Genomic DNA, 26,365 nt, shown 5'->3' with positions numbered 1-26,365 from the left:
GGAATCGAGTTCAAGGCCCCTTATCCCTAAGCACATGTCGGCAAATAATGGAGCTCTCCCTACAGAGGGATGCCTCCAACTGAATTTCGAAAGGTGGGGAATTCTGCCAAACACACAAAGGCTAAAGATACATATAAGCAGCCAAAGCCGGTGCATGTGGTGGCAGGAAGAGACGAGCCAGAGGCATCCTTATGCCTAAGGTAATTGCCTATTCGTAAAGGTATGTCTCCAATTGAATTTCGAAAAGTGGGGACTTACCACCTTAATTACCTAAGAGCTGAAAATATAGATAAATTTTAAACGCCAAAGTACAGGCGATAATAAGAATTGATGAATTGAAAGGTGTTATTATCCTGAAGACAATTATTTTCTGTCAGGATGAAAATTTACCTGGACCAGATTTCGTCAATCAAACGAATTACAGAGTAAGTGTATCATACTTGCTATGTAATTGGTCACTTTTTAAAAAATAAAATAAAATAGAAAGCAAGAGTAAAAATGTATTGTTAATAATTTATAAGAAAGACAACTAAAAAACAAAAAAATAAAGAAAGAAAGATGGACCATAAACAAATAATTTTAAAATCTCAATATAATTTCAACAATTTGAATAAGAAAAGATGGAGTACATTATCATGAAATGAGAAAATAAAATGAGTAGAAATAAAAATAAAATGGCTAAATGTAATGAGATCATAAATACTGCAACATTATCAGCGGCCATAAAAAAAAAATGACTTTCATTGGTATAAAATAAAATTTTATATTGAATAAGAATTTTTTGAAAAGGAGTTTGAATGACACACATGAAAAATACATATATATATATTTTATAAATGTAAAGAAAGAATATAATTATAGATTTAGTTGAATTAAGATAAGTACAAATTCAATTAATATTTTGAGATAAATAAAAATAAATATTTAATATATTTAAAATATATGATTTTCTAAAACATATAAAATTATATATGATAAGTACAAATTCAACGAATTACTATTTTAACGTTGGAGATAAAATTTGAGATAAATACAAAATATTTAATATATTTAAATATATGATATTTTTAAAAAATAAGATTTTTTTTTCTTGTCAGTTAAAAAATTCAATTATAATCTCAAAGATAAAATTTCATAAATACAAAATAAATATCTAATATTTTTAAAATAGGTGATATTTCTAATTGATGTCTTATTCATAATTTAAAATTTTAATTATGATATGAAGATAAGATTTTGGATAAATACAAAATAAATAATTAAAATATTTAAAATAGATAATGCTTCTAACCAATAAAAGAGATTTTGGATAAATAAAAAATAAATATTTAATATATTTAAGTAGATGATGTTTCCAACCAATAAAATTTTTTCTTGTCATTTAAAAATTTAAAAACATCAGAAATTAGCATTTGGTCAAAATTGAACTAAATGGTCAAACTTCGTTCTTCTGTATATATATAGATACTGCAATTGAAATGGAGCACATTTTTTTATTTGCATTATTGTGCATTCAAATTTTAGTCAAAATTGAGGTTCTAAGAAACAATATATAATTATAAATAGGTAAATATCACTTTTGGTCCCTCCACTATACTATTTATTCAAATTTAGTCCCTCATATTTTTTTGTCATCAAACTCAGCCCCTCAAATTTATAGATTTTATCATTCTTTATCCCTTCCGTTATCTTATCGTTAAAAAATTAACGGATTTATTAAGAAAAAAAAATAGAAATCTATTTCTACTGCACAAGCACTCGAACTGAAGACCTTATAGAAGAAATTGAACGTTTTTTTTAACTCCATCAAACACACCATTTATTTATTTTTCTAAGTACAATATTACTTATTTAAAAAATTATTTCTACTATCAAAAGGGCTCAAATTCAAAATCTTATGTTGAGGATTCAATGTTTTTACCACTCGACCAATTGCACCACTTAATTATCTTTTACTAGATAAAATATTATCGTATACACAACTGTAAGATAAAAACACATTAAAAATATTTTAAAAATCATGCTAAAAAATCTCAAAATCAACCAACATCAGTCATTGTCAACTTACATATTCTGATAACAAAAAAGTAATTTTTCCCACTACTAAATCAGTCGTTGTCGTCGTGCTTAGATTTAGGTTGCAGAAATTTGTCCGTTTAATTGTGGCCGAATATTTGGGGAATAATAAGGTAATTCTTAGTTATTTTTTTTTAAGTAACATTTGATTTAAAAAAAATAAATGAGTAGTGTATTTGATGAAGTGGGAAAGGTATTTAATTTTTCTTCAAGGTCTTGAGTTCAAGTGCTTTTGGCAGCAGAAATAATTGTTTTTCCCCAACAAATCCGTTAATCTTAAGGGTAAAATAATGAAAGAGACTAAAAATGATAAAATCTATAAATGAGGGACCAAAAATAATATTTATCTATTATAAATTTATATAATAGATAGATAAATAATAGAGAAAGGAAACGTAAAGCGTTAATTAATGGGTGAAAAAAGGAAAAAGACACGTAAAAAAGGAAGAAACAGATACAGAGAGACGGATCGTCGCCTTTAAAGATAAGGACAGAACTGTAGAGATTGGAACCGTATCAGCACAAGAGCAGCATCAGCCCTTTTGTCCGGTTGGGGCCACGTCACCTCTTTTGCAATTATAGAAAGGCTCTATTCCCACTTCCTCCGGTTCTTACATATTCTCCGCATCATCCGCTTGGGAATTTATTCTCGAATCTGTAGCTGAAGCTCGGAGTATTCAAGAAGAAGGTAGATTGGAGAAAGGTGGCAGAGGTGGTAGTAGGTGGCGGAGTAGCGTGTGCTTTTGGAGTTGAATGGCGGTGGAGTACAGCTGTTGTGAGGCGGAATTCTTCATTCACATTGCGGTGATAGTGTTCCTGGTGACGTTTGCGGGACTCATGTCTGGGCTCACTTTGGGCCTCATGTCTCTCAGCCTCGTCGATCTTGAAGTGCTTGCCAAGTCCGGAACTCCCAAGGACAAACAGCATGCTGGTATAACTTGTTGTTTTGGCTTTAAATTGTACTGTACTGCCTTCTTTTTTGTTTTTTTCATGTGTTGATGCATTCTCGTTTCATTGAGCTTGAACTTGTTTATTTAACTATGTGGTTTGAGTATTGATTATTTTCTGGTCTGAGCGCACTGCAATTCTAGCTGTAAATTTAGGTTTCATTTGGAATTGTGTTTACTCTTTTTACGTTAGGAGAAAATTAGTTTGGTTGAGTTTTCTCTTGGAATTAATTGTGTTTCTTAGGAGTAACGTCGTTTAATAGACAAGCTGAATTAGTGATCTCTATTAGAGTTTTTTTTTTTTTTTTTTTTTAAATGGAAAAGTGCTCCCTCTATTAGTTTTTACGAAATTTGTGAGTTTTTAATGTGGAAAGCAAATTTTTGAATGCTCATTGTGTTAATTTTTGTGTTGGTGAACTGGAAATGAATCACGTGTGTTTCTGAATTTCTGAAGTCTATGATTGAGGGCTTGAGTTGCAAAGAGAAAATACTGCTGTTTTCACCCATTAATGTATTAACTAACATATGAAATTATTGGTTTGGACTCTAATAGTTTCATGAATAATTTTTCCCTTTGCATTCAGCAAAGATATTGCCAGTTGTTAGGAATCAGCATTTACTGCTTTGCACGCTGCTTATCTGCAATGCTGCTGCTATGGAGGTATAACATAGTTGAGGTGTTAATTTTTTAAGCTTTGTAATCCTATCAGAGATTACTTAATCTTGGAGATATTTTGCCTTTCAGGCACTTCCTATTTTCCTTGATGCTCTAGTTACTGCTTGGGGCGCAATCCTGATATCAGTGACATTGATTCTTCTGTTTGGTGAGGTAAGGATTTTTAAGGAGCAAGTGACTGAAGGCCTCAGTTACAGAAACAATTTACTATCCCACTCAATGGAGAAAAAAGATTTTATTAAATGACGTCAGAATTCAATGAACAATTTCTAATATTTGTTACCAGTTTCCCCTATAAGTGATTTGACCTGAATCTCAAAGATTTTGTAAGTTAATCACAAGAGATTCACATTAATTTATGTTTGAACTTTTGTTATGATGCTGGGAAATGCCAGATCATTCCACAATCTGTTTGCTCTAGATATGGACTTGCTATCGGTGCAACTGTAGCTCCAGTCGTTCGTATCCTTGTTTGGATCTGTTTTCCAGTTGCGTATCCAATAAGCAAGGTAAACTTCTTGTTTACTATCCATATCTGCACTTCGAAGAATTTATGATGACTTACCACAGGTACCTTTGTTCATATGTTTCTGTATTTTGCAGTTGTTGGATTATCTGCTTGGCCATGGGCATAGAGCTCTCTTTCGACGTGCTGAGTTGAAAACCCTTGTTGATTTACATGGCAATGAGGTAATGAAAGCATTAAATATCTGGGTTGACATCTCGTTTCTTCTTAGGGCTTTTTTCTGTACTTACTGTAAATCATCAACCCCCCTTCTCTTCTGTCGTTACTTTCTGGTAAAGCTCTGATGTGCTCTACTGTAATTCTGCTGGCTGATCATGCAGGCTGGTAAAGGCGGAGAACTCACACATGATGAGACAACTATTATTGCTGGGGCGCTAGAACTCAGTGAGAAAACCGCTAGTGATGCCATGACTCCGATATCTGAAACTTTTGCTATTGATATAAATGCGAAGCTTGATAGGTGATGCATAGTTTCTGTTCAACAACTTTACCATTCTCAAGTTGCGTCTCTGAAATAATATCGTGTTTTTGGTGGTGCAGGTCCTTGATGAATCTGATTTTGGAGAAAGGACATAGCAGAGTGCCGGTCTACTATGAGCAACCTACAAACATCATTGGGCTTGTTCTGGTACTTGTTTCATCTTCTGTGTGGTTGGTCACTAATTAGTTTTTTCATAAAGAAAGATGCATCTTCAAAAATGAGTATATTTCAAGTGGATTAGAGGTCTCTGACCATACAAAAGAACTGTGAGTTTCACTCAGATCCGCTTCTTGTTGAATTTGATTGAGGTCTTAGTTGACCGGCCCTTTTGAACTAGATTCTTAACTGGAAAATTCACATAAACCAGGTATTTGGCTGGGGGTTCTTGAAGCTAGTGGTATGTTAGTATTTGGTTATCTTCATATTCAGGATGTAAAGGAGTAATATGCATTACTGAGGAAATGGCAAAGACCTGAGCTCTTCTTGAAAATCTTAATTTGTAATATCCACCCGACACCCCCCCCCCCAAAACCCCCACATTTTTCTTATCATTAAACAATGCCCCTGAACATGCAAAATAGCCACTCAAGTTTTAGGTAATACTTGATGACCTGATCTTTTTATCTTATGCTCTTTCACTATTCGCAGAATTCCAAGGTATGACATTGCTTTAAAACTTTGACTTGTTGTATACCCAAAATTTATCATGCATTGAATGAAATAATGAAAATCAGTTGTTCTCTTCTTGATTATGGTGTTTACGCAGATTACTTAATTCAGATACCTTGGTCACAGAAAAATTTCAGTCTGAGAGATGATGGCAACCATGAAACTTAGTTCATAACTTCCTCTCTGTACATATGCACTCATGTACTAGGGTGCTTGTTTGTAACACCTGTGTGTGCACCTAACTGCAGAAACATTTGGTTTCTCTCGTCTCTATAGTATGGCTAGGCTACTGATGATATTACATCCTTTTGTTTTATTCCTAGGGTTCCAGAAACTATGCCATTATACGATATCTTGAATGAATTCCAGAAGGGTCACAGTCACATGGCTGTTGTTGTGAGACAGTGTACCAAAGGCCCCGTCCAGCCTGCTGGAACAGGAGATGCAGAAAGTGTGTCTGTTGATGTAGGTTCTGTCAAAGATGTGAGAGTAGACATTGATGGTGAAAAGATGTCATTGGATAAAAGTGTGAAGAGTAAAAGACCTCTGCAAAAATGGAAGAGTTTTCCCAACACAGGAAGCAATTCTTTCAAGGGTACACCTAGAAGCAAGAAGTGGACGAAAAACATGTACTCCGACATTCTAAAAATAGATGAAACTCCACTGCCCAAGCTGCCCGAAGAAGAAGAGGCGGTAGGAATAATAACCATGGAAGACGTCATTGAAGAGCTTTTGCAGGTGAAGTCCATTGTCTTGGTCTCAAAACCTGAACAATTAAATCCCACGTGCATCCACAAGGCTCCATTTTCTTATTTAATTGATTGGCTTTGTGCAGGAAGAGATATTCGATGAAACAGATCACCATGTTGAAGATTCATGACGGATGGTAAGTGGGTATTGAATATACAATTCAGACTGTTAAAAATGTTGTAGCATTGGTGAATGTACAATTCAGACTGTTAAAAATGTTGTAGCTTGCGTATACTAATACTATGTGGGGAGTAATTTTTGGTTCGACGTATGTAAAACATTTGTGGCGAGGCACTTGATCGTTCTCCACCAAAGGTTTTAGTCATTGGAAGTGTAGAGTGAATTCATGGTTCTTGTTGTTCACTAGAGAGAGTCATCATATGTACAGTGAGGGTTAGACATGTTTTCTCCTCTGGAGCTAAGGCATTGAGGTGTGAGTCTTAATGCTATTGTATCTCCAGCTTCCAAGACACTTTACCGTTTCCAAATTATAGCCAAGTTCAATTCGAATTGCACTCTTTCTAATATTTATGTTCATGTTTACACTGTATCTGAATCTTGAATTTTCATGAGAAAACTCAGAAAAGTGTTGATAATGTTTGGATTTGTATTTTGAGTATTTTATTTTTTGGAGATAAAAAAAGAAAATAGAGATAAATAAGTGTGTGTTGAAAATAGATAGTATGTTTAAATTTGTGTTTTGAGATAATTTAAAATATTTTAACATAAGTGGTGTAAGTTTGATACTGGTATTTGGAAGACAAAAATTACTGTGTATTATCAAATTATAACTTTTTTATATATATTTTTATATATAACTGTGTATATATACAAACATTGTATGTTTAATATTGTATTTTTGGGAGATATAAATCACTGTATATAGTTAAATCATGTTTATTTTATATTATATATGTATATAAGTATATATATAGTATATATAGAGAGTTGAAAATAAAAAAACATACAAATAAGGTGTAAAAACATAAAAATAATTTATTTCTTGAAAAATACGAAAACATGAATCCGAAAATAGTGGTTGTGTGTTTGTTGACTGAAATTTATAGTTTATAATATTATTGGATATTTTATTCTATTTAATATACTTACCACTGGTATAATTTTATTTTTTTTAAATAAAATATATGAAACGTGTGTATAAGTTGGATGAAATAGCTAAAATTTATAGTTTATAATATTATTTGATATTTTATTCTATTTAATATACTTACCACTGGTATAATTTTATTTTTTTTAAATAAAATATATGAAACGTGTGTATAAGTTGGATGAAATAGAAGACGTACAAAATTTGAAATAGACAATCTACTTCTATGTTTGGACATTCTAACTCGTGAATTTGATCAGATTTGAATTAATTATATAATAAGTATAATATATTTATTTATAATTTGGCGAACAATTCAGAGAAAGTTATCAAATTACGTGATAAGTGTATCACATTTGTTATATAATTTTTTTATTTAACCGAACTTGAATCATTTGAGTTAAGATAGAATTGAAAGATCAAATAATTTTGAACGGAATACTTTCTAATTTGAAGTTCGTGATCGAAAGGCGTCGTTAACTGTTAACCAGATCCAATTCCCTTCTTGATGAAGACGTGGGATGCACCAGTACTAGTAGCCATGTCATCGATCCTCCTCACCCACCTGACTAGAGGAACTGCCGCCGTCAGATTAAAAATCATCCAACGACTCAATATCCTTATTCTGCACTTCAGAAATCACGCTGCCACATCAGCAATCCGACTCAATTCATGTAAATCAATCACAGCCCTTGGACGAAAAATATGCAAATGAACGGTTATGATTGTTTCCCCATCCCGCCATAACTTTCAAAACCCCACCTATAAATACATCCTCCAAATCCTTGAATCTTCATCCAGCATATCCCTTCCTCCGCATTTTCAATCAAAACCCTTCTTCCAGAGAAGAGAAACCCTAGAAATGGCTCGCACAAAGCAAACCGCCCGCAAGTCCACTGGTGGTAAGGCTCCGCGGAAGCAGCTGGCTACCAAGGCCGCCAGGAAATCCGCCCCTGCCACCGGCGGAGTGAAGAAGCCCCATCGTTTCCGCCCTGGCACTGTTGCTCTTCGAGAGATCCGAAAGTATCAGAAATCCACTGAGCTTTTGATCCGGAAACTGCCGTTCCAGCGGCTTGTTCGTGAGATAGCTCAGGACTTCAAGACGGATCTGAGATTCCAGAGCTCCGCCGTGGCGGCGCTTCAGGAGGCGGCGGAGGCGTATCTTGTTGGATTGTTTGAGGATACCAACCTCTGCGCCATTCACGCTAAGAGGGTTACGATTATGCCTAAGGATATCCAGCTGGCGAGGAGGATTAGGGGTGAGAGGGCTTAATTCTAGTCCTAGCGGGGATGGATGTGTTTTAAAGTCTGGTACTGTTGGTTTAAGGTAAATATGTGGTTGTATCTTGTACTGAAGCGTTTTGACTTGTACGAATGAAAGTTGAGGAATGTTATTGTTCAACTGATCGTTTGAGGTATTTTTATTTCCCTAACATTAGGGCTTCAAGTTACCAATCAGATTAATACAATACTAAAGTTCAATTATATACCAATTCCAAGTAAACTGTGCTGCTTGTTGCATCAAAAACCCGTCGCTTTCCTTACTGAATAAAGTTCCAAAGATGTTGAAAAACTACATCACACCATTTTAGAAAGAACCACACAGATTTCACTTCAGAAAGAATGCCATTGTTTCGAGGCTATGTTTCAATTTCGGACACAGTGATAACGATGTCTCGGGACGGCCCAATTCATGTTATAACTTTTGGTAGGGGTTTGCAGAATTTCTTCAAACATCGTTGGAGCTGCGTTGATGGCCCATTTCTATCTGTTTTCACTTTGTTCTGCCAAAACACTTCATAATTTATGTCAAGAAAAGTGACGAATCATTTCAAAATTCTTTGTCCCCCCTTTCTCTTCTGGTTGTCTATTTATTTTCTTTCTTTTTGGTAAGAGTGCAATGTGTTTGAAAATTTTCTCACAAACTATAATTTAAGAGATGCGATGATTTTTTTTTTAATACAATCGATCAAAGTCTATATATATTGGTGGGTGTATAATCCACACCAATTTTATATATAAATAGAGAAGGATGTATTCACAAAATTGGGCCAAACCTTTATGAATGGCCCATAAAGAGAAGGTAAACCCCAATCAGGCCTAATTCAAGAGGCTCCATGCAAGCCTTAAGTCAGTCAAACCCAACCAACCCGAACCAGCCCAAACCAGAACCAATGAAAACCCTTGGATGGAGGACACATGGCGGAATCTCCAAAGGCTTGCATGCATGCCATCCGCATATTGGCCGAAAACTGTATAAACCCTCAAATTGAACATTCAGGAAATTTTTAATGTTTTATGTTATTTTCAGTTCTGGTACTTATACCTCACCATCATTATCTAACTTGACTATTTCAGTACCTGCGCTGGGGACGATCCCACATCTTTGTGTCTTGAAAGGGATGTTGATTTCGATTAATCAAATCAAATTAAAATTATTTTTAAAAATAAAAAATCGAATCGAACATGCTGGTTCGATTGAGTAAAAATCAAACTCTATTTGATTTTTTAACCGAAAAAATCAATTTTTTGGGAAAAATTTATATAAATAATTTTAATAATTTTTTCAAAAATACCTGTCAAAAATATCAAAATCTAAAAAATAAAATATATAATGAATAAAATATTTATGAGTGCAATACAAAATTTTAAAATCAAAATAACACAATAGCAGTTCATTTGTACTCAATTGGTGATTATTATTATTAAGCTTATTTTTAAATAATATAAAACCACTTACGTAATTTTGGTTCTCAAACAATTTAAAATTGCATTTTTTGTCCTAAAATTGTTGGTTTTTTCTTTTTTTTGGCATTTTTTAGTCCTTCCATTAATAAAACCATCAAAATTAACAGAAGTTTCATTTTAAAGGGAAAAAATAGCGATTTTTCTTTTATTTTGTGGTATTTTTCAAGTTTTGGCCAAAATGAACCCATTTTTCCCAATTTTCTTCAAGCTTCAAAACAGAAAAAACTAAAAAAAATTGATCAACAAATTTTTTTATATAATCTTAACTTTAATTTTTTTAATTTATTTTGTCTTTATTTCTAATTTTTTCTAATCTATGGATAAAAAAAATATGATAAATCCAAAATTATAAAGACAATAAAATAAATATGATAACAACTAATATATATATATATAGTAGGTCTTGCATACATAAAACAGATTATTGACAAATATTTTGCTAAGATTATATAGAAAATTTGTGATTTAAATTCACTTTTTTTATTTTTCTTTTCTCCCTTGAAACTTAAAGAAAAAGGAGAAAATGTGTATAGGATCAAAACTTGAAAAATATCACAAAATTGGAGGAGAATGGCTATTTTTTGCCATTCAGATAGAATTTTTGTTAATTTTAACGATTTTGTTAATGAAATGACTAAAAATACAAAAAAAAAAAATCAAAACTACAATCTGAAATTATTTGAAAATCAAAACCGTATAAATAAGTTTGTTTGAGGATCAAAATTATATGTATCCCATTTGTGGCTTCTTCTAAATGTTGTGCAAATATCAGGATATTTTAACAAGGTAGAGTAGTAGAGGACATAGTATTTAATATTTCTCAACTTCCTTAATAAATGCTCCCACCAAACTGCTTGAATTCATGAATCATGGGCAGCCACCACATCAAATTTGAGTTTATTACAACTTCCATCTTGTTCCTAATAAATGCTCAACTTCCTTAATGAATGCTCCAACCCACTCCCATTTTTGCATTTCTAAAACTGATCGCAGTGGACCTATGGCTGGGAATTTGCACACCAATTACGTACATGGAGTGCCTACATTTATATTTATTATTCGACTTTTTGGATTTTTTTTCTTTAGGAAATAAGATTGTGCAATCAAGAATTGAAGCCAAGCATCATGGATATTATTATCATCAAACACCATTATTCCATAATTTTTAAATTTTTTATATTTAAGCTGATTTTAGTTAATTTTAATATTTTCTATATTTATCATTTGGACTTAATATTCTACTAGATTATTGCTAGGACATTAGGCTATATTTGGGCCAAATTTTATGTGTTTTTTGAGACCGTTCAAAATTCAGTTCTGTTTCAAATTTGTTTTACTTATATTGAAACTCTTCTTTTTTAAATTCAACAATATGATATATTTTTTTGTATTTCAAATTTGAGTTCTCAGAATATAAAAAACGTGCTCCTCTTTATTCTTTAATTTCAATTACTTGCGCTCCATCATTCAAATTGCAACCAAGATTCCGTGTGAGAAAGGCTTGCAAGAAGGAGGAAGTCAAGTGGTGAGAACTCATGGTGGGATTGCGTATCGGAACTCTTTTCAGTAGGCAGCACGATTAGTGATTGAACTGGTGTTACAATCTTGAACACATAAAAAGGATCTTCTGTTGAGGTTTATTGCTGAATCAAGAACGCAAACCTTTGGACATGAGCAAGACTAGTTCAAAGAGAAAGAGTAATATAAAGAAATTTTATTTTTTACTAGTAGTAGTAGTATGGTACAGCGTTTACAATGTTCTCTGGCATGTTTATCTTGGTCCAAACCTGGCTTTTTTTAGGGGGAAGACCAACAAAAGTCAAACTAATACTACAACACTATTTTCTTTTTTATTTTTGTTTTAAAGGAAAAAATAATGAATAGGAGAGTTTTGAATGATTTGATCTAATGAACAGCAGGGGGAGCTCTGTAGTAGGCTGGAACAGTAGCAGGGAAGAACATTTGTCTCACTCCCTCTGCTTTTATAATCGGGAAGATAATTCCAGATGCACCCTGTGAATGCAGAAAAATCCATTGTTAGGAATTGCACATTGTATTTCTTATTTGATAATTAATGTCCTAATGAGAAAGTAGACTAACCGAAAGCAATCTGGCTCCTAGCCAAACCCTTTGAGGTGAGGGAAATGGAATTAATAATCGGCCAACTCCATAAACGGCCACGGCAAAAAAATGGAGAAAGAGGCTTAAAGGTCGCGGGTTTAGACCGGAAAGTAAAGAGACAGGGCCCTCAGAGAAAATGCCTCCAAGGCTCAGATAGTCGAAACAAGCTTCACGCATTTCCTTCCTTGCTGGATCAGGTGATGCACAGAACACTTTGTAAAGTGCTCCCGCCAATGTATTAATCGTAGACGCAACAGGCTGCAAAAGCAAGCATCCGGATTAGTATCTCAAAACCTCTAAATTCTACTTCAATTACTCATGAAAATGAAAATTTAATTTGTGACTTACCTTTCTCAGGGTGTAGAAGGACTCAAGATACTTGCACAGAGTAGGTGCATCGTGTAAGTCATGCAGAGGTCTAAGAAGATCACGGAGGACAACAATATCCGAGAGGGCCACCGTCATTCCTCCTCCTGTTAAAGGATGGCGCATGTTGAATGCGTCCCCCATTAGAAGTGCACCCGGAGTCGGATGAGGATTTGCTGGCATGCTTCTGTTGGGCATCATCCTTATTGCTCCTTTCTCAATTGCAGCTATAAATGCATCATATAGCTGAGGAGGAATCTGAAGAAACATGTATCTAAGTCAGTTTATATGAGCAATTATGCAATATAACAGAAGAAGATGAAAGTAGAGTCCTTAAGAAAGCAAAATTTGCGGGTACCTGAGGAGCAACCGCAGTCTTCAAGTAATTAGCCATTTCTCCACTGGCAACGGAAGGAACCTTTTGGCCCGGAACGTCGACCAGACAGCGTATTTCTGTGCTGCTGATTTTGTAGAATAAGATGGGTGAAGGATCCGCTAGCACGACATGACCGTGATTAACATATGGGAGCTCACAATTTTCCAGGATCAGACCAACGAAGCAAGAGGGGATATCCACCTGAATCAATAGGGGAATCTTAGCTTCGGGACTTGTACAAATTAAGAAACTTTTATGACAAAAAGATAACAAATATATACTGCTGTCTATGAAGTTTTCATGATTCCGATGTAACATAGTGTTCAAATTTTAATTATGAGGCATCATATTCACCTGGGGAGTGCAGAGAGAGCGCCTCAAGTTTGAAAAACATCCATCACAAACAATGGTGAGAGGAGCATAAGCAGTTATCTCTTCACCATTCTTGGTCTTGTATTGTACTCCTTTAACAGTTCCCTTTTCTTCAAGCAAGGATGTCACTGTTCCTTGTTCAAGCCTTACACTGAACCAGAAAAATATTTGAGCCATGAGTAAACTTCTACTTGCAATTCTTGATTTGACATTACAAGAGATTGGTTAGGTATTTTCCAAGGCTAAAATGAAAAATTAACATTCGATTTTCAGTTGAAAATGAGAGTCATAAAGTGCAATAAAGTCCTGTTTTGGTCAAGTTTGTCACATAGTGAATTATATGAATCAATATCATCAAATTTGAACAAGTGTGAAAAGTACTCTCAAGTTATGAATTTATACTTTGCAAGGGTTGCTGCCTTTTCTCTCATCCTCTGTATGAATCGGCCATTGTGAAAGCTTCTTCCAGATACATCCGCGTCGAATTTCTCCAAGGGATAAGATAACTTCGTGGCTTTACCATCCTTGTAAAGGGCATAGCCAAAAACTCGTTGAGCATCAATATCACCCACACAGTCTGCAATCACGCCAACCACACATCAGTGTATAATTAACAAACACACCAAACTTTGGCAGCAGCTAGTCGTTGTGGACCACACGGCCCTTAAATGCAATACTGTCTACTTCTAGGCAACAAATTTGCAGTTGGTAAAAAGTGAGATTTGGCCCATTATAGATTTTACCTTCAAGACCTAACTCCATCAATTTCAAATAGCCTCCAGGCTGTAGAAGTTCGCCCACTATCCGATCTGGCTCCGTTAAGTCTCTTTCAATCACATGAACTCGACGCCCATCCTACAGTTGGGTACAAAGATGAGGTTGATGAAAGTCCGATCACAGAGTAAATAAACAATATTTGGTTCATTCTATTTTCATGAAACTCTTAGCCAGAAAAGTTTCAGTTTCACATTTTTCACAATCAATCCAACATTCGTTGACTTATGTGTTATGCAACCTAGACCCTTCAAGGCTAGCGAACCTTAAAAATCAAGACGTACAGATCTGAAAGCTAGTAAGGAGAACTAAAAAGTTTCTTATATCTCTCTAATTTAATCGCTGTAAAAAATGGAATTTCTTACGTAAGCAAGAGCTAAATTACTTTTCCATGAATTATTGCAGGTTTCCTTTTGAAGAATCATGGCTGCTGCAGGCCGCATGGGGTAAATTGTTGATAACTAATGACATATGACTAAAATCAACAGAAAACAGTAACATTTTGAAGTACAAACCAATCACAGAATATTAAAATGTGTAAATAAGTCAATACTACTGTTTAATTCACAAATGAAAAGTTTCTATTTTTTGAAACTGCAACTGAGATCCTTAAGAGATGGGATTCATCAACTTCAAGCAAAGGACAAAAAAGTGAGCATGTAGAAATCCCAGGTTTGCTCTTTGCCTGAGCGCGAATATAGGAAAACAAAGACAACTAGACAAGAGCGAGAGAGAGATTACACGAAACTACCATTTCCTTATTTTTTTTTTTTTTTAATGAATCACGAAACTACCATTTACTTCAAAGTCCTTACAACCAAGTATACACAGCTGTAATGTGTAGAACATTTACAAACACGGAAACAAAACCCCAATCTTAAAGCATAAACCAAACCGAAAAAATCCTCCTAGGACAAAAAAATATCCAGCATGGAATCATGCAGAATTTGTACCGTATAAGGAGAAAATCAGGATTTCCTTACCTTGCCAAGCGTATAAGCCAGAGCGGCCCCGGCAACCCCGGCTCCAACAATAATAATGTCAGCATCTCCACCGGCCTCCGTTCCGGAACCACCGCCGACGGCGGAGGTCTTAATGCACTCATCTCCACGTCCAACCTTCGAAACCTTATTAGTTTTCCTCGTCTTCCTTGGCAAGTTGTAGAGCAACACGAAAGCAACCAAAGAAGCAACGAATCCCCCGAGAATATACTGATCGATCATCACCATTTTCGAATCCGCTGGACGGTCGTGATAATGGATGATGAATGATGAATGATGAATCAAAACTTCTCGTCGAGACCTCTCTCTCCCTCTCGCGCGCGCTCTCTCTCTGCTATTCCTTTCTCTCTCCTTTTTATTCGTTCACGAGATTTTTGTGTGTGGTTTTGGAGTTGTTATGCCGCCTATAAATAGGCAACCAAGTGAACCGGCTTTAACGGTTCGGCTTGGGAAAACGTGTTTAAGCCCGTCACAAAATAAATAAATTCCTTTTTTTTTTTTTTCGTTTTAATTAAGCTTTTGTAGTAGGTTGAGTTGACACCCATACTCAAATTTCCATGCTCCCCTTTAAACTTGCAAACCCCTATCAGTTTATTATTGGAAAACAAGAAATTCATATAGCCATTTTTTTTAAAATTTAATATAATTATAAATACTTTATCGTTAGTTGAAAAATTAAATAATGTTTTTGATAAACTGACAATATATAATTATATTATAAATTTCAATGAATATATCAAATATCAATATTTAATAATAATTTATAATGAACTAATATGTACTATTATTATTGCTATTAAAAATTCAAAATTCAATTTTAGAAGAATTATCGAGAAATTGACTGCATAATTATTCATCTCATGATTTGTTCTGCAAAATGCGGTATTTTTTAGTACTTTACAAGCTTTTTATTTTATATTTAACAAATGAATCTATAATGTAACATGATTATTTTACATAAACAATGAATAATATAAATTTAATCGTATTATATTATATTTTATTAAAAGTTATAGTAAAAATATTATTATTTAAAAATTAAAATTTTATAAATATTAAATATGAAAAAATATATCATCGACATTAGAAATTAGAGTGAGGTATACAAACCAATACATTACATTACAAAAAAGAAATAAAAGAAAAGAAAAACATCCCTAGTTCAAGGGCATTTTTGACTTCACAAAAAATTGGTGCGATGGTGTCATTAATCGCCATTTGTAAGTATGGGGAGTCCATTTTTTTTTTATATATATATTTAACTAGTCGTTCCTGCGTGCATATAAAGAATTTTTTTTTTACATATTTTAAAATATATTATAAATAAATATAAAATATATAAATCATTACATTAAAAAATAGAAAAGAAGAAAGAAAGAAAAACACTAATTTATAAATCAATGTATAATTCGGAAAGCTAAATGAGTTAGTTATTTTATCAGTAAAAGGGCATTATTGGCTTTACCAAAAATTGGTGTAGCAAAGTTATTACTCGACGTTTGTGAGTGTGGAAGGCATTTTCTTTTTATATAGTTTATATATAGATATAATTTTTTGGGTTAATTACATTTTGCTATATGAACTATGACCATTTTTACACTTTCGCATCTAAACTTTTTTTTGTATCAACTTACCATCTTAATTTTACGAAATTTTGCACTTTTCTATTTATAACTATTTTTTCATCAAGTTTTTTGTCACAAAATTATTAAAATGCAATACACATATGATATTTAAGAGTTATGTAATGTGATATTTTACGCATATGCACAACATGTAATATGTTTTTGATAGAAAAATCAATAAAAAATGGTTATACATGGTAAAGTACAAATTTTGCAAAGTTGATATGGTAAGTTGATACAAAAAAAAAAAAATTAGATATCAAAATATAAAAACAGATATAATTCAAACAACAAAATGTAAGTTACCCTATTTTTCTTTTAAATATATGAATAACGTACATTTTATTATATGTGCAAGTAATTTTAAATTTTTTGATGTAGGGTTGTGCAACGGTGAAACTTCATTTAGTCTATTTCAAATATTTATAAATAAAATATAATACGAAATATAACATTAATATGCTTAACATTCATAGTATAAAATAAAATAATATATATATATTCGATGAAACTCAAATTAATGATCTTAATAAATTTATTGGTGAAACATTAATAGTAATTTTAACCATCATTTGTACTTAGCACTTATGGTATGTATATGGGAAACGTGGCAGGATTAGGATTTGTGGTGCGACCGACACAAAATCTTTGTGGTGTAGTTCAACAGGGACAATTTGGACACCACCAACGTCCAAAACTCTGTCTTCACTTTAAAAACAAGGAGACCTATTAAAAATGAATTTAATGCAATTTGTACTCATGTAATATTATAAATAATTAAATTATTTTTTTACAAAAAAATAGTAATTTATCCTTTTATTTTTTAAAATGATGTCATTTACTTTTTTATTTAGTGAGGTATTATTTTAAAAAGCACAGGAAAGTAAATTGCAAATTATTTGGATACGGTTAACTCCAATAACATTTGATATAATTACAAATATTTTTTGTTATTTAAAAATTATAAATATTCTTATTAAATGAAAAATAATTATGTAGTTCTAATACGGAGATGTGGAAATGACTACTTTAGCATCGTTGATTTTGTTTTAAAGTAAATAATCCATAGGGCATATTAGCCTATAAAAAAATTTTAAAAAATTCTAAAAAAGTATGTAAAATTGTAATTCATAATAAAAAATGGCATTGTGATCAGTTGACATGACGAAGTTAGTTTGTTGTTCTACCAACATTAAAATCAGGGAGTGCTTGTAATATTTCAAATAATAAAAAAATATGTATAATTACGTCAAATTTCAGAAGAGGTGGTTATAATTTACCCTAATTGTTAGTAGCAGTCCGGCACACACAAAATATATAGAGATTATTAAATATTTATGTGTTTGATTGTAATAATATATTTGTGATAGAAAAGTATTACACAAATTATATTTTTTTATATAATAGATTCAAGAAATAAGATTACATGAAAATTTTTAATAGAATTTAGATGTTGGTAGTTTTATCTTATAATTATAAAATTATTAAAAAATATTAAAATTATTATTCTAATAAAATTTATTTATAGAAAATAAATAAATTAAATAATAAATTTAGATATCTAAAAATTTGTACGATAATTTTTTTGTTTTATTTTTATAGTAATATAGATAATAGCAAATTGATCATACACACACCTTCCATTTTCTTATATTTTGGGGTCTAGAAAAGTGGTTTGGAGGCTTTGGAAGAGTCAGAAATAAATTGCAATTCACCCGATAATTGTTATTTTATAAAAAAATTATTAATAAGAATTAGTGCATAAAATCGTCACTAATCCGATCGGACACCAAACTCTATTTAATATTATCATTTTATAAATATATATAAACATAATAAACCTACAAATTTATTTTTTTTTTAATTTGATTATTTCAGCGTAAGTCGAATCAAATCAAAATAATTTTAATTTTTATCGAACTAAATTGATAGATTGAATTTTTTTTATTATTTAAATTTTCGATTCGATTCGATTAATTGAAACATCTAACATATGGGGCATGGAGTAGGATAAACACGGTGTCTAAGGTGGCGAAGAACCTAAACTTGGTCGCCAGTCTCCACACGTACAACACTACCAAATCTCACACTAATCACTCAGTCAATCCCATCTATCTATCACTGTTAAATGTTAATTAAAATACGTCAGCTTAGAACTACAGCTCACATATATAAACCCAAAATTAATTATTTAGTTAATTAAAATTTTAACTTAGACCATTTCCGCTCCCTCTGATATGATTCAGTCAGCAGTTCACTATATATGTGGAGTAAAATATATTAGTTTATAAACCTTAGTGCATTAAATTAATTAATCTCATTTAATTAGTCATAATTAATCAAAACGGGTTTGACCTTCATTTCTCATCATTCTCATGAGAGAGAGAGAGAGAGAAGAGGGTTATGTCACATTTACGGGTTCCCATGCACAATTTGTCAATTCTGTGCTGCTATGAATTAATTTCTCAAAGCAAGCTTTTTGTGACTCAAAAATAATAATATTTATTATAGGAATTTTAAATACTAATATTATTTAATTAGGATTTAGTAATTTAAAATTTTACTTTGTTGAGGTACTAATAATTTTTTTGATTACCAGATGTTGTCGTTAATTATATATATATATATATATATGTATCACTTAATATTTTGATATTAATATTATTTTGTCTTTCAGGACGAGTGGAGTCGTAATTGTTATATTTTATAGGTACTTATTCGTTTTAAAAAAAATAATATGTATGCAGACATATAGAATTCGAACGACAATTGAAATATGAAAATATTATCTTTTAATTCAAATACGATTCTTTTGTACGTATGTATATACTTGATATGTAATATTTCACCGTAAATACGGTGAATATTTAAATTTTATTTTATTTAATTTTATTTATGCACTGACATTTATTAAAAATCAGTCAAGTCTTTTGATTTCTTTCGGAGGAATCATATGCTACCTCTGCATTATTAATTGATCATTTAACAATTTGCAAGTTAGTCAAAAATAAATAATAATAAAAATGATTTAATGTATTTTTATATATAAAAAGAAAATACCCGGAAATGGCAACTTGAGCGCTCCATTTTTGACTAAAGGGATAGTGGTGTTCCTCCCACCCAACGAGTCGATACAGGGAAATTGAGGTTTCCATTTATTATTTTCTTATTAAAATAATTATATTTACACCCTTAATCTTCAATCTATTTATACAAATCAATCATATTTTTGCATAATTATAAAAATTACCCATAACAACTAAAAAGTAGAAGTAGTTTGTATAGTGATATCGATATCTTTTAGGGGTGTATGCATAATTTTTCAAAAAATAGAGATAATTTGTTTAAATGATATTGACGTTTCTCATGGGTGTATATATAATTATCCAAAAAAATTCAATGATTGATGTAAACAGCTCATAAATTAAGGGGTGTACATGTAATTATTCCATTTTTTATTTTAGGTTTATTTAACAAAAATGTACTGCTCTGGGGTATATCAAGGTTCGGTCTTCAAATGATATTTCGTTGACCAGTCCTTCCTAATTCACATTTTTGTTGAAAGATCCTTACATAAATAAGAATTCAAAAAATATCGGATCCCCACCTACGCAACCAAATTTAGAAAATGCATGTTGCTTTTGGAAAATTATTGACTTGCACATGTGCGTACACACTTGTCTATACGTAAATCTTGAAAATTTCATATAAACCAGCTGGTTAGGTACTTTGCAAAAGTTAGGTAAATTTATTAAAATATTGAATTAAATATTTATCACTTATCACTTAATATATATTATAGTAATTATATTTTCTTTTTATCATAATCATTATTGTGCAAAAATTATCACAAACTATATATATCAATAATTATTATTTATTAAAGTATATATAAAATAATACGAATATTTTGACAAAAATGTTGCATGAAAAAAAATAGAAATCATTATGAAAAGAGCGACGAAGTTAGATGAATAAATAAAAAAAATAAATTAAATATAAAAATAGACTGAAACAAGAGATAGCAAAAATGTGTTTTGTTTTAATATATAGTATATATAATAAAAAGTAGAATATTGATATAAATATATATCTGTATATAATTCAAAAATATTATAATTAGTTATTTTTCAAGTTTTTGTTGTAATAATTACTCACTTACAATTAATGATATTACAGTACGCCGCCCGAGAATTCTGGGTGATGTTTGTCCACGTAAGGTATTAATCGTCAAATCACGTATAATATTATTATTATGTGTCGATTTAATGATTCACAATTTATATAGATACAAATTTACATGAACGAGATGAAATGTCGGGAGGAGGCGAGGTGGGCACAAGAATAATAAAGTCTTGTTTGGCAACTTAATTAAGGAAGAGAAAGTTTCTAACTTTTGTGGCAAATTAATGAACTCACCTACCCTAACATAAGTAACTGTTTTTATTTGACTTGGAAAATTAAGGTAATTGGAGTGGAGTGCTAAAGTCTTAAAAGTTGACTTTGTTACACGTCATTTGATTTACAGTGTACTAAGTCAGACCCAAGGGATAGGCTGTCAAGAGTCTTGTGTTTAAAACTTCACTAACCTCACCTTGTTTCAGACAATGAATTAAGGTTAAGGTAGTGCTTAAATGGTAGGTGACAACTTGGGAAGAAATTAGATTCCAATATGATTCCATTTCAATTTTTTTTTATTTTTTCAAGAAAAATCCGTTTATGATACTCTATTTTCTTGTAGTGATGCAGAATGCAAGTTTAGTCTGCCAAACACAACATATATTTCAATATTTCAACACGTCGAAAATTGAATAATTTCAATATTTTTCTTTTATTATATATATAAATGACAATAAAATACTCTCCAAATAGTTATCGAAATGTAATAAAAGATGAAAAATTGATCTAAAATCATATGCATGCACACTTCCCGTTTCCAGTCATCTTCGGTCGAGTCAAATAATGCGAGACTTGGACTTTCTTCCATAAACTTTTTAACACCAAATGCGACCACGCATTAATCGCATTTGTGTATACACCTTTTTTAAATTAACAACTACTCTAATAATTAATTAGCAACTCTTATCTGACCACATTTAGATTATTTATATTGTTGTACAAATCAGTATTTTTCCCCTTTTCCCAAGTCATTGACATCAAGAATTTCACGTGCCATAAGTCACGCATATATATGGTGCTTTTTTTTTTTCCTTAAAAAAATCAATAATATTTTTTTTAAGATGCACATTATTCGACTAGTCGATCGAAATCGAATTTAATAAAAAAATTAGTACATATCGACTACCGAATCAAAAGTTTAGTATGGTATCCGATAATTATATTTTTTCCAATTTCAGTATTTGATACAATTTCAATTTTCTATGTTGGTATATAGAACAGTATTGAATGCCGAAATTTAAAAAATATATATAAATATATATCAATATAATAAATAAAAATTATATATAAATACTAAATATATATATTATAGTATAATAAATAATATTTATTTTAGATGTAAGATTTTTTTAAAAAAATCAATTTATTAAATATAAAATCAAACTAAATTGAATTTTATTCGATTTTATTGAACAAAATTTCAATTTGATATTCGGTATATCATTTCAATTCGATTCAATTAGCCTATTGATTAAATTTGAATCTCATGAATAAGTTGAAAGTCATAGGTTTGAGTCATATCTAATATGTGGATATTTTTCTCAGTTAATATAAGTTTATTAATTGAATTATGTATTGCTCAATTTATTGATATTGATATAATTATATAATTACTGTTTAAAAAATGAATAAAAGCTCCTCGGAATATCTAAATTGTTCAATTGGGAGCTGTCACTGAAAATCGTACAGGTAGGATGAGTTGACATGTAACTTTCATAATAATAATAATAATAATAATAATTATTATTATTATTATTATTATTATATGGTAATTAAAAAAGGTTGTAGAATTTAAAATATTGCTTTCGCTTCACCAATCATTATAAGCACTCTGAATTTTCTATTACTAATTAGTATTGTATTTGTATTTTATTGCTATTGCTATGAATGTTGACTTAGGTTTATGATAATATCTATATCTATCAATATATATATATACACGTTAGGAATAATTATATTTGTACCTTTTAATTATAGTCTGTTTATACAAATTACTTCTGACAGTCAAAAAATAGAGTTAATTTGTAGAATACTATTAACATTTTTTTGGAGGGGGGTTCTGTGTAATTTTTCAAAAAATAGAGGTGTTTTCTATAAAAGAATAATTACATTACGCCCCTTGACTTATGATCTATTTGCACAAATCATCTATGTCTTTTGAAAAATTACACATACACCCACCAAAAACGTCAGCATCGTTACACAAACTATCCCTATTTTTTGGCTGCTATGATTGGCTTCTGTAATTACAAAAAAGACATGGATGATTTATATAAATAAACCATAGACCAGGGGGTGTAACGCAATTATTCCTTGTGTAAACGGCGTTGACGTTTCTGATGGGCGTATATATAATTATCCAAAAAACAATAATCATTTACGTAAACAGATAATGGATCAGAAAATATAAATATAATCATCCATATTTTTCTTTTTATCACAAAATCCAAGACTTTATGCGACCAACAAAACTCAAAGCAATGTTTGGCGCAGTTGGAATCGTAACATTAATCATCTACAAAAATAGATAAATATAAAAGTAGGAATTTCAAATTTCCGACAACAAATCTCATCAAAAAAATAATTTTAAATCATTCAACTCTTATTTTGAAATTCGTTAAAAAACGACGTCCCTTCAAATTGAAAGCGTACCATTCAAATAGAGTGGTAAGAGTGTTTGAATATATAAATAAACACGATTTATGGAAGCACAATATTTAAAAACTCAACAACGACTTCAAATAATAATATTTCGTGAAAATGCCAAAATCAACGTGTGATGTCATCTCCCTTTGCACCTTCAACTTATGTGGGCTTAACTTACACTTTTACACGACTCAGTACGCGCACTTGGCCGGCCACGACGGCTCCACACCAGCTACACTTATTCGGATTTGTTGTGTACATAATTTCAATTGTATTTATTTAATTAAATTAAAATAAAAATTAAGCAAAATATAATATGGCATACCAACATTTATTGTGTGATTGATGTACAGTTTTAGGAAAGTGATCAATATACTTACTTTGTGATTTATTTGGTTCGGTCAAATCTGATTTGAATAAGAATTTTTCATATAGATAATAAAAATGCTAACTCAGATCGGGTTTGGCAGAACTTGAACCACCAATTATATAGCAAAAGCAATAGATTTATCGTGTGATTGATGTACAGTTCATAGAGAGTGATCAATTAGGTAGCATATAGTGGTATTGAAAAGAGTGAGTGAATTTTGGTGATGGATGAGAGTAAAGATGTGGATATGGGAATGGGTTAGTAGATTTGGATGATGATGGACTTTATGTGCATTGGAGGAGGAGCAATAAGTCGTATTTGGAGGTCCATCCAATAATTCCAAGTCTTCCTTTTCAACTATGATGATGTTATGGCATGGGTATGGGTATGGTTGGTAGCCGCCAATTCATGATTCCTCGTGTATGTATATATGAGGGGATTTGAATTGATCCCTCTCTTTCACATGCATGTAAGTTCACTGTCATTGTAATTTGTTATCATCTCATGTTTTTTTTGTGACCAAGTAAAATACGATGATGATAAGCTAATTGGGTAGAATTTTGAGGCATTTTTTATATTTAATAATGGGTTAATCATAACATCATCAACAAAAATAATGTACATACTTTCTTTGCTATTTTTGCCTACAAAATTCATGAAATTTAACTGGGAAATATCTCCAAAAATAAGTCAAGTTTTTGATAAATATTGCATGGTCGTGCAAGACTTCTTAATGGAAGACTTCACTAACTTTACTCAGTTAGCAATCTTGACCACCAAATACTTGTAGGCCCAAATGTTGTTTTACCAATTATATGCGTTTGATTACTGTTACTAAGGCATTTGACCAAACTAAACATATTTGCACATATATGTGTCTGTCTTTTAATAAGTTGGAGTTTTAAATTTTAACAAATTCACAGTGTAGTGCTTGTGTTACAGTGGATTAGGACCTTGACTCTTAGCACATTCATAGCATAGTGCACGAATTTTAACACAAATCAGGTTTGGTTAAATTTAAATATATTTTATAGTACTCTTTTCATATGATTGGTATATAGTTTAAGAAAATTGATCTATTAATAAGTTTATCCACACTTGTTGTACAATTAGTTCGACTCGGTCAGACTTGATCAACATGAAAAAGAAAAAAAAAATCTAACATAGGACCACCCCTTATTTTCCTACTTTATGCTGAAAAAGAAAATGAAAAATTAATCATCATGATGAGGAACATTTAACCCTAAGTGTGTGAGTTGCAAGCAACAATTATGGTTTACTGTTAAGGCCCACTCAGAAAGGCCCTTAGACAGAAGCCCAAATTCATTTGTGATTAAAGCCCAAGAACGACAAATGCTGCTTCCAAAGGTCCAATGTTTAAACATTAAGGAAGAATACTTGGGCTTATGAGAGTGCACTAAATTTCTCTATCCACACTGTTTTGGTAAATTTATAAATTCTTCTAAATATCTTAGTAAGTATATGAAACATTAAATAATCGAATAACATATTTGATTCAAATATTTCGAGTGAATATTTATACGTTTATGTAAACTTGTAATGAAGAAAAATCGAATGGCAGCAGTATCTGGGCATGCGACGTGTCTATATTGAATAAAGTAGGAAATAAAATAAATATTGCAGCAGAAAACCTGATCAACAGATGTTTTAACGTTCGCGTATATATATATATATGTATATATACCGTATTAATTAAAGACTTTATACATTAATAAATCTAATTCTTGCACTGTATACAGTAACTTGAAGCAGTGTCCATCATCATCAAGAAAAACAAATACGCACATAAAAATCTTGATGGTTGAACTGAATCGGCAATCCAGGAAAGTGAAAACCAAAACCCTGGTCATCATGATTCAGGAAAGCCAACTGATTTGATGATGAAGTAGAAGCCAAAAAGCACCATCCTTCAGCCCTTGCATAACCAGAAACCATAAGAGTCACAGCAAAGGGAACCGCATTTGGCTCCAAAAATTCATTTCATTAACACAAGGTCATACAGCCTGCCATATCATCCCATTTGATGCGTAGGATCACCATATAGCATAAACGGATGGGGAGTAAAAAAACGAAAAAACTATCTTTACATTTAACTCGTCCTCAACACGATTACACCATTATTCATAATGTAAATGGGCTGGGAGGCTGGTAAACTATAGGAACCTTGGACATGGAGACGTTGCCTGCGAGCACGTTTGGTGCCACACTATCCTCTGCCATCACAGGATCGATCTGTACCACCTTCTCTGGCACAACTTTGTTACCATCTACCTTAGCCAACACCTCAAAATGCATCCTTACAGTCTTTGGTTTTGTTCTCCACTCTGGAAAACCCTTGACATCAAAGCCATCGCTTTCTTTGATCTTCTTCTCAACTCCAAAACCTATCTTTACAAACGTCTGAGCTGACACATCTGCCTTCAAAAGCTTAAAAGAACCCTCTTTATTTGCTTTTGGACCCAGTATAGAGGACAGCAAGGTCTCAAACCCAAGCAAGTTGGAGTTCGAACCGTGAACAGATGTAACAGGCCAC

General features: G+C 31.7%; 3 protein-coding genes and 1 pseudogene across 3 annotated transcripts; 2 read left to right on the top strand and 2 right to left on the bottom strand.

Annotated features, from left to right (window-relative positions):
- LOC105172648 (DUF21 domain-containing protein At2g14520-like) lies at window positions 2,494-6,652 on the top strand. Its single transcript, XM_011094167.2, is given in 11 exon segments — window positions 2,494-3,007; window positions 3,608-3,684; window positions 3,769-3,852; window positions 4,095-4,208; window positions 4,303-4,389; window positions 4,546-4,685; window positions 4,766-4,859; window positions 4,969-4,972; window positions 5,303-5,363; window positions 5,699-6,113; window positions 6,211-6,652. Coding segments are annotated over 11 exon segments (1,299 nt in total). The 5' UTR covers window positions 2,494-2,829; the 3' UTR covers window positions 6,256-6,652.
- Window positions 8,013-8,718, top strand: LOC105172647 (histone H3.2). The gene has a single exon (XM_011094165.2). It carries the CDS (start codon window positions 8,096-8,098, stop codon window positions 8,504-8,506), a length of 411 nt encoding a protein of 136 aa, XP_011092467.1. The 5' UTR covers window positions 8,013-8,095; the 3' UTR covers window positions 8,507-8,718.
- Window positions 11,666-15,392, bottom strand: LOC105172646 (squalene monooxygenase-like). Its single transcript, XM_011094164.2, has 8 exons — window positions 14,974-15,392; window positions 13,960-14,071; window positions 13,619-13,793; window positions 13,199-13,367; window positions 12,827-13,045; window positions 12,451-12,726; window positions 12,082-12,360; window positions 11,666-11,994 (listed from the first exon to the last, which is right to left on the bottom strand). The coding sequence occupies exons 1-8, from the start codon at window positions 15,217-15,219 to the stop codon at window positions 11,887-11,889; spliced, it is 1,584 nt and encodes a 527-aa protein (XP_011092466.1). The 5' UTR covers window positions 15,220-15,392; the 3' UTR covers window positions 11,666-11,886.
- Window positions 25,771-26,365, bottom strand: part of LOC105172645 — a 2,233-nt pseudogene continuing 1,638 nt past the window's right edge.

Source organism: Sesamum indicum, linkage group LG10 (genome assembly GCF_000512975.1).
Source record: "Sesamum indicum cultivar Zhongzhi No. 13 linkage group LG10, S_indicum_v1.0, whole genome shotgun sequence".
Taxonomy (NCBI): Eukaryota; Viridiplantae; Streptophyta; class Magnoliopsida; order Lamiales; family Pedaliaceae; genus Sesamum; species Sesamum indicum.
The sequence above is the reverse complement of the archived record's forward strand: the minus strand, read 5'-3'. Positions and strand labels throughout refer to the sequence as shown.

What these genes read in the sequence shown, in the direction of transcription:
- LOC105172647 (XM_011094165.2), top strand. Translation starts at nt 8,096, where the DNA reads ATGGCTCGCACAAAGCAAACCGCCCGCAAGTCCACTGGTGGTAAGGCT.
- LOC105172646 (XM_011094164.2), bottom strand. Translation starts at nt 15,219, where the DNA reads ATGGTGATGATCGATCAGTATATTCTCGGGGGATTCGTTGCTTCTTTG. An exon ending in TGGCTTATACGCTTGGCAAG is followed by an intron (nt 14,072 to 14,973) that starts GTAAGGAAATCC and finishes ACCCAACTGTAG; the next exon opens with GATGGGCGTCGAGTTCATGT. An exon ending in AGACTGCGGTTGCTCCTCAG is followed by an intron (nt 12,727 to 12,826) that starts GTACCCGCAAAT and finishes ATGTTTCTTCAG; the next exon opens with ATTCCTCCTCAGCTATATGA.